This window comes from Mesoplodon bidens, assembly GCF_964165515.1.
Source record: "Mesoplodon bidens genome assembly, contig: HAP1_SCAFFOLD_229, whole genome shotgun sequence".
NCBI classification, from domain to species: domain Eukaryota; kingdom Metazoa; phylum Chordata; class Mammalia; order Artiodactyla; family Ziphiidae; genus Mesoplodon; species Mesoplodon bidens.
In genome coordinates, this window is record NW_027672470.1 from 315,688 (window position 1) to 323,990 (window position 8,303).

The following is an 8,303-nucleotide window of genomic DNA, read 5'->3' on the forward strand; positions in this document are numbered from 1 at the left end:
AAAGTCAAGGTACAGATGCCACCGGCTCTCCTACCCAGCTCTCCTGGCAGCAAACCCAAACCAAGTCCTCAGGACAGAAGTGGTGCCACATGGAAGTTCACAACTGAGGGAGTCTTTGATTCAACAACCCGGTACCGTGTTTTCCAGGGCTCCCCTCCCGAGCACTGGGGGGCTTTGCCGATCTCCCTGGCAGGCCCTGGACTGAGCTCCTTGGGACTCGAGTACCCAGCAGAGCAGAGCGGCGAGGGCGATCCCATGCTCCTCTCTTACGTCTCCTTCTCCAGAGTGGGTCCTGCTGGCAGCACGGGGGCAGGGGACAGCCTCCCCGTCCTCTTCCGTGCCAGGGGCGATGTAGGAGCCGGACATGGAAGAGACGGTGTCGGTGCTGATCTGGGAGGACACCATGGACATGACCTTCCTTCTTCAAGTCTGGGTCCCCAGTATGTTGAGGGGGGCAGAGGCATGGAGAAGACTGTTTCCTGCCCTCAGCTCAGCTCTTCAGGAGGCCTGGCGCATTTGCTTCAGGCCAGCATGGAATGCCATCGCGGGGGCCTTCCCGTCACTGGAGCTGGGGGTGGCCTGTCCCGTGGGAAGATGGCGAGGGTCCCCAAAGACTGAGTTCCTGAACATTGCCCCTCATCCCTTTCCTGGCTGGCGATACATGGGGGAGGGAGGATAGGGAACAGGTCGAAAGTGAGGAGACAGAAAGCTGGCTTCTTGCTTTGGGAAGGGACTGTACCACACCTGAGGGTGAAGTGGCTGAAGGGCTTCTCACCTCAAAAGTGGAGATCAAAGGAAATGCGAAACCTGCGCAGAGAGCTTGAGTCATGGGCTCAAAGCCACACAGGGCAAAAGAGAAAGGACAGCTCAGTGCAACATGGGGTCCTGGATTGGGATGCTGGAATGGAGAGGAGCATTACGGGGGTGATCTGCAAGACGTGAAGGGGGTCTGCGGTTACATGGGATTACCAGGGCAGTGTTCATTTCCTGATTGTGATGGTGGTACTGGGATTAAGGAGGCGTGTCCTTGTTCTAAGGAAACACACACTAAAGTATCTAGTGCTAATGGTGCAGCCTGTCTGCAACTTACTGTTAAGGGCGCAAAGTATATATTGACTGGGATTACATTGAATCTCTAAATAAATACGGAGTCACTGAACGTTTTTTGAAAAAGCCACCCAGCCAAGGGCCAGGGCAGGGATGAATAGGAGGGACAGGATCCACTCACGCTTCCCGCCCCCTCCACCGCCAACCCCCAAACGCTGCCTGCTGAAAGGGTGTGTGAAGCCCTGTGTTCTGGCCACTTCGGAGCCCCCTCTTAGCTTTGGCTGCTCGTTGGCAGCATCCATGGACCCTTAAAAGTGCCAGTGTTTGGGTCCCAGCCCCAGAGACGCTAGTCCCAAGCATAGGGATTTTCAGGAGCTCCTGGGGATTCTTCCTGGCAGCCAGAAGCTTCTTCAGCCTTTCCTTACCTGGCAGGCAGTTCTGCCAGCCCCTGACCTTGCCCCTCTTCCCCCAGCATGGGCCCAGGCAGAGGGTGAGGAAGGGGGACAGTGACCGGCCCCACCTGTCAATCCAGGGTGTACCCCGTTTGGCGGGGGCTGGAGGCTGAGCCTGGGGACCAGTGGAGGGGCTGGAGCCCCCATGTTCCCCCAGTGCTGGGGAGCGTGGGCAGGAAGGCCGGAGTGTGGTGGGGAGAGGGAGGGAGTCGTTGCTTAGGGGGTGAAGGGAGTCTCAGAGGGAGGTTGGGGCAGCCTCCTCAGCAAGCGGTGGGAAGGGGATGGGCTGCCTCCTGAGCTCTGTAAGGCCCCAACCCGGCTGGCCCTGCAGTGTGTGCACCCTTCTGAAATATTTGGAATAATTAGCAAGGGAAAGCAGCAAGTTGGCGGGGGAATGCCAGGTTGTCCTGGAGCCAGCCTCGAGTGCAAGGAAAGAAAGGGGCTTCAGGAGAAAGGGGCCCGTGGAGGCTGGGCAGGATTGTGTAGGACAGTGCCCATTTGTGTGTGTGTGTGTGTGTGTGTGTGTGTCTGTGTCTGTGCGCACCTGCACGTGAGTGCTGGGGGAAGGGGCTGTGCACCACAAGGGTGTGCTTGCGGGGCCAGGTGCGGGCTCGGGGGAGAGATGGGTCCCAGGCAAAGCTGGGGTGAGGGGGTTGAAAGGTGCCTGCTGAGTGTCACATACTTGCTGTGCCTCAGTTTCCCCATCAGAACTCTAGTACGTTGATTCCTCACAGGCTGGAGCTGTAGGGTCTAGGCACCCCGTCTTCCATCTGCCCTGATGGCCTCCCTCAGCCCCAACCTGCATTGGAGGGAAGGCCCTGGGCGGGGTGAGTGAAACCCAGGGTGGCAAGTGGGGCCCCAGGGGCTGGGGCCCTCTGACGTCACACCCTGTCCCTTCAGGAAGGGACCAAGGGAGGGAGGAGCTGGAGACAGGCCCAGGCGAGGACCGCAGGTGAGTCTGGGCAGGCCCTCAACTTGGGCGAGGTGGGGAACCGTGAGCCGAGCCCTGGGCAAGAACGGCCTTTGTGAGTGAGTCCCCAGGGCCAGGGAGGGGGCTGTGCCTCCTTTGCCGCCTGCTCCTCGGGGCTGTGGGTACAGTCTCCCCATTGCCCATATAGAGGTGCCGAGGCCCTGGCTGCAGGGGACCCCCGAGGGCCGCCTCTCAGCCCCTTTCTCTCTGGGGACCCAGAGATCATGAGGAGTGCATCAGGGGACACTCTGCAGGCCTTTGGTGCCCGCCATCTTGCTCCCAGCCATTCCCCCTTGGGCCGTGGCCTCCCCAAAACTGGCCCATGCTTTTCCCCAGAGAAAGTTGCAAGCAGGTCCATTTTGAGACTTTTTAAAACTTTATTTTTAAAAATGATTTTATTGTAAATAACTTTCTATGAAAAAGGTTAAAATGCCCGATGGGTTAGGAGAGTGGATGTGGGATGCAGCCCAGGGCGTTTATGGTGGAGCAAGACACTCCCCTGCAGGAGTGCAAGCAAGGGCACGGGGCCATCCCCCCATTCCTGGTCCCAGTGGTTCTAGCAAGCACTGCGTCCCTCCCAGTTAAGCCTCAGCTATAGCTACACTCACTACATTAGTCTGTCTGTCCCCTTTCCCTCTGCAGCTTGGCTGCCCCAGCCCCTAACCCCCAGATCCCCATCTCCCCGCTGCTCTCAGCCTCAAGTTGGGCTCAAAGATTAGGGACACATGCCCTCTGCCCCACCTCTAGGGATGAAGCCAGAAGATCCCAGAGGCCTTAGAAAATCTCCTGGCTCCACCCAGCACCCCGGCCTCCTTTCTGTCTCCTCTCTCTTCCCCCCTCCGCCTTGCTCCTCCTCACAGACTGCCGGGAGAGGCCTCTTGGGTGTTAATTTGCAGTCACCTAATCAGCATTTGTTGTACCTGGGAACTTGCTCTGGATAGAGACCTGGGGAGGAGAGCAGGAGAGAGAGAAGCTTCGAAGCTAAGGTGTTCTGGGGCGGGCCCTGTACTGATGTTTCCAGCTTGGCCAGGGCCCCTCCAACCTGCAGCTCTCATAGTGCAGGGCCCTTAGCGTGTCTCTGGGGCAGGGAAGAAGTGGGTCAATGAAACACTGTGTGTATGGGGTGCTGGGGAGCGGAGGCAGCAATTTTGGTCCTGGACCCCAATTCTCAGCCTGCTGGACTAGAATCTGAGGATGGCCTGGGCTGGGGGCCGTGTGGCCTGGTGGGTTGACCTGGCCCAGCCCCTGCCTGGGTGGTAGGGTGTCCATGGGCCTGCAGTGGCGGGGAGGGGGGCAGTCTGGGCCCAGACTTCGGTGCTGTCTGGAGGTGAGGCAGGGCCTGGCTTCTTACAAGAAGGCGTCCAGGCTGTCCCAGTCATTCAGGTCAGAGGCCAGTGTGGCATCCCCGGCCTCAAAGAGGGGCTCGGGGGGCAGGGAGCTACAGGTGCTCTCGTCCCAGGGGTGCTCCAGGAAGGATGGGGCCAGGAAGGTCTCATCAAAGTCCAGGCTTTCGGTAGCCTGCTCCACTGGAGGCCCCAAGGTAACAGGGCAGTCGATGTGGTGGCCATGGATGGTGAGGTCCACGTCCCCGTGTGAGGCAGGGCTCAGCGGCGGGATCAGCTCCGAGGTCTCCAGCGTGCCCAGCTCCCCGTCCAGCATGCCAGCGTCCAAGATGGCCTCCCAGTCAAAGTTGCCCTTGAGGGGTTCCAGCTCAGCCTGCTCCTCCTGGGTCAGCAGCAGGGGCCTGGAGGGACGCGGGACCTTGGCCTCCTGCTTGGGCAGCGGCTGTTGACGCTTACGCCCCAGCCTGCCCTCGCCTGCACCCCAGCCTGCCTCCCCAGTGGCCTCCTCGAACTCCCGCAGCAGCTGCTCGGCCTCGGTGCTCACGGTCAGTGGCCCGGCCCATGGGGCGGCGCTGGGCTCTGGCGTGGCCTGGCGGGCAAAGGCCGGGTGGATGTGGACTGGGGGCATCCGCCGCTTCTTCAAGGCCCCACTCAGCAGCCGCTCGGCGTACTGGGGGTCGATGCGCCAGAAGCCCCCCTTGCCTGGCTCGTCCTTCTCCCGAGGCACCTTGATGAAGCCCTTCTTCAGGGACAGGTTGTGGCGGATGGAGTTCTGGACACAGGGAGATAGGAGAGAAGGAAGACAGCTGGGAGAGTGGGTGGGGTCAGTGATGGGGGGCTCCTAGCGCCACTGCCAGTCCCACCACCACCTTCTCTCCGATGGGGGCAGGGGAGACAGATGCGCTGCTCTGAGCGGGAGGCTCTGGGACACACGCCACGGGGCACCAGGAGCTTGGAGTGCTGTCGGGGGCTTTTGTTCCCATTTCCAGGACATCTGCCTGCTCAGTCATCCGAGCCCTGAGCCGCAGGGTGGCTCTCAGTGCCAGCCTGTCCTGCCCTCCCTCCCTTACCCCGCTGCTTGCGGCCTCTGGTCAAAGGCCTTGGCTCCCCCAGGTCCTGGACGGCCATCTCCCTCTGCCTGGGCCTGGCTGGCCTTCTCTGTTTGTGAAATGAGTGAGTGGGTGTGAGGGTGTGTGTGTGTGGTGGGGGATGAAGTGTGGGAGGATCTGATGACTTTCCTTGTTTGTAGAGCCGCCTGCTGTCCTGGGCCCTCACCCACCATGTCCCCCTCCTCCCACCCCAGGCTCTGAGGCCTCAGTTGATTATTACCCAGCCAAGAGCATAGCGCTCATTCCTGGGGGCTCTCAGGCTTGGGGTAGGGTGGGGGGTGGTGGAGGGTCTCTGCTTTCTCACCAAGGTTACAAATGGTACCTGCCCCAGGGTCAGGGCCCAAGCAAACGTGGAATAGCTGTGATCACAGGAACTCTGATCCTGTGACCTGTGCCACAGGGAAGGATCTGTGCATCCTCAGGGTCTCTGTCCCCAAGGAGCCCCTGATCCTGATGGTCGAAGAGGCTGAGGGCAGTGTGTGCCCAGTCTGAATCACCATCCTGCCTTGTTCACGCCTGGGTGCACAGTCCAAACCACGCTGGGGCACAGGGTTCTGGGGCCTGGTGGGTGGGGCCGGCAGGTGAGTAGTGCGCCCTGGCAAGACTGGGAGGTTTACATGGTGGTCTGGGCCCCTTGGCTGCTCTGTGCCAGGTTCCGGAGACTTGGAACATGAAGCCAGTGTGGGAGGAAAGAGCCCCTGTGGAAAGCACGTGGCTGAGATAATTGTCCCCGCAGGGAGGTTGATGAGAAGAGGGGGAGGAGTGTAGGCAGGAAACTAGGGAGGGCTTGGGGTGGGGGCTGGCACAGCAGCTTTCGGAAGGCCCCGTAGCCCTTCCACTGGGACACAGATGGCCACCACACCCTGCAGCACACCCCTCTCCCCTCCCAGAGCCCCTCCAGCCAACTGAAAGCAGGCGGGATGCAGAGCCGGGCAGCAACCATGCTCTGCCTCCAGTCAGGCCCTGACAAACTGACCTTGAGGAGGGTAGTGTGTAGGAATTCCAGGACTTGGGACACAAATGTGTCCCTCAGTCCATCAACCTACCCTGGGGGGCTGTGTCCACGCATAGTTCAGCCCTGGTCTTTGGGCTGAGCCTGCCGGATGAGGGACAAGTTCTTTCCACTTGAACCTCTATGTCGGCACCCCTGCAGCCCTCTGAACATCCTCCCTCCTCCGTCTCTGAAGTCAAAGGGGCAGCAGTCCAAGCACTGGGCTCCCTTGAGGTCCTTCCTGGACGGCCTTCCTCTCTCGGGGCCCTGGCCGTACCGCGCCTACTTGGCCTGCGGATCTGGGATGTGAGTCCAGTCCGCGCGGGCATGGGCAGGGAGGGAGGGAGTGCCTCCCTACCTGCCAGGTGGGATCAGCGTGGCGGAAGTAAGAGAAGTTGTCCGTGATCCACTTGTAGATGGCCGACAGGGTGATCTTGGTGGCCTTGCTGGCCTGCATGGCCATGCAGATGAGCGTGGCATACGAGTAGGGCGGCTTCACGTGCGGGTTGGTGGCGTAGTCCACGTCGTCGGGAGGCGAGGCCTGCAGCCCCGAGGGGGCGCTCCGCGGCGTGCACAAGGACGTGGGCTTGCCGGGTGTGTGTGGCTGCCCCAGGCAGGCGGGGTCCGCCGCCAGGGGAGACCCCGGCTCGGCCGAGCCTGACAGCTCGTGGTAGCTGTGAGGGTCGGTGTCCCCTGAAGGCAGGGCGGGGACCTTGGCGTTGAGAAAGGAGAATTCCTGCAGCCACTGCAGGCTGGTCAGGCTGTCATTCAGGGCGTTGGACTCCTCCAGGCCGCCTTCCGGTCCGGCCTCCTCCGCTGCCCCTGCTCCCGAGACGCGTAGCCAGCTCTCCGCCATATCTGCGGGCACTCTCCGAGGGGGCTGTCAACATCCACGAGCCGAGCCGAGGGTGGCCGCCGAGCTCTCCGGCCCGCTGACACCCGCGGCTTCAGTTACGCAGCCTCCCGGAAGCGGGCTTCCATCCCGCGATCCGGGGGTAGCCTCCTCCAAAGAGAATGTGGTGCCTGCGGGGACCAGAGCGGGAACTGAGCCCTCTTTCCCCACACCCGAGGGGAGAGTGTGGGCGAGGGGGGAAGCTCTTACTAAAATCCTTCCTGCAGCTGGGGAGGATCTTTTACTGCCGAGGTCTGGGAAACAGAAGGTGTGCCCGGGGGTCCGACCCACAGGGGGTTCGCCTCACCCTTTTCCTCTTGGATCTTTTAGAGGAGACTTAATTAGCCAAACGAGGGAATAGTGTAGGGGCATGCGAGGCCACCCCTTTCTCCCTCAAAGCGGGGAATTAACCCCCCTCTCTCCGTCCACAACCAATGGAAATGGGGCGAGAGAGTCCAGGAGGGCAGTACGACGGGTCGGGGGGCGGGGGAGGTCGTCTGATCTTTGAAAAGGGATATTAGGATGGGGATCAAGGGGAAGGATGGAAACAATACAGAGAGTTATAAGGGGGCGGGAAGTGAGTGTCCCCCAAATGCCTCTGATGTCAGTCCCCGGGCCCACCACTTCCGTCGGGGACCGATGGGAGAGCGGGCTGCTACTGACGCCCTCCCTTCCCACGGCCTGCAGCCCTCCCCGTCCCTTACCTGGCTCAGAGCGCAGCCCGGGCCAAAGGAAGGTTCTCAAAGAAATTCCTCCCACCGCCCACCCTCACCGCGGCTCTCTGCTCCCAGCTCGAGGGCCCAGCCAGCAATCCTCGTCGCCACTCACGCCCGCCGGCGCCTCTCTGAAAGCCAGCCAGGGACCGGCACTCAGTAGCCGCTCACAAGGCGTCCCCTGCTGCCGTGGCGACGCCCCGCCCATATAAACAGCTTCCGCTTCTGCCATTGGCCAGGGCATCTCCAAAGAGACCGCGGGCTCTTAACCAATCTCTCACGCGGTAACTCTTTTCCAGCTCCCTCCTGCCGCCCTCTCCCACGCGCGACCGAGTCCCCTACCCGCCACCGCGTCCCGGCTCCGCGCATTCCCGCCCGAGGGCCCCGCGCCGGGCTCGGAGAGGCGCGCGGCTCGGCGCTCCCGCAGAGGCCCCGGGGCCCTCGGCGAGCAGTTCGCCGCGGGAACCGTACTCCGCCCCACCCCCTTCCCATCTGGGCTGCTCAGAGGTGGCGACGGCTCCTGGGACGCAGCCCGTGGCGCGGGGGCCAGGGCTGGGTGCATGCTTGGGGCTTTCCTTTCCTCTCCTCTGGGCTGCGAGAGGCACTTCCTCACGTTTCTGCGGCCTGTGCCTGTCTCCCGACCGAGTGTCGTCTTGGTGCCCGCAAGCAGGTCTGACTCTCCGATGCCACCTGCCGCTCAGGTCCGCAGAAACCGCAGCCCCGGTCGCAGACACCCCAAGGCGGCTAGGGTAATCCAGTGTTTCCCGGTAAGCGCTCCCTCCCCGC

The 8,303-nt window shown here is 62.0% G+C and overlaps 1 protein-coding gene across 1 annotated transcript; it reads right to left on the minus strand.

Annotated features, from left to right (window-relative positions):
- Window positions 1-3,816: 3,816 nt before the first annotated feature.
- LOC308610141 (forkhead box protein J1-like) lies at window positions 3,817-6,768 on the minus strand (the record flags this gene model as incomplete). Its single annotated transcript, XM_081259398.1, has 2 exons — window positions 3,817-4,584; window positions 6,271-6,768. 2 exons carry the CDS (start codon window positions 6,766-6,768, stop codon window positions 3,817-3,819), a joined length of 1,266 nt encoding a protein of 421 aa, XP_081115524.1.
- Between the last annotated feature and the right edge of the window lie 1,535 nt (window positions 6,769-8,303).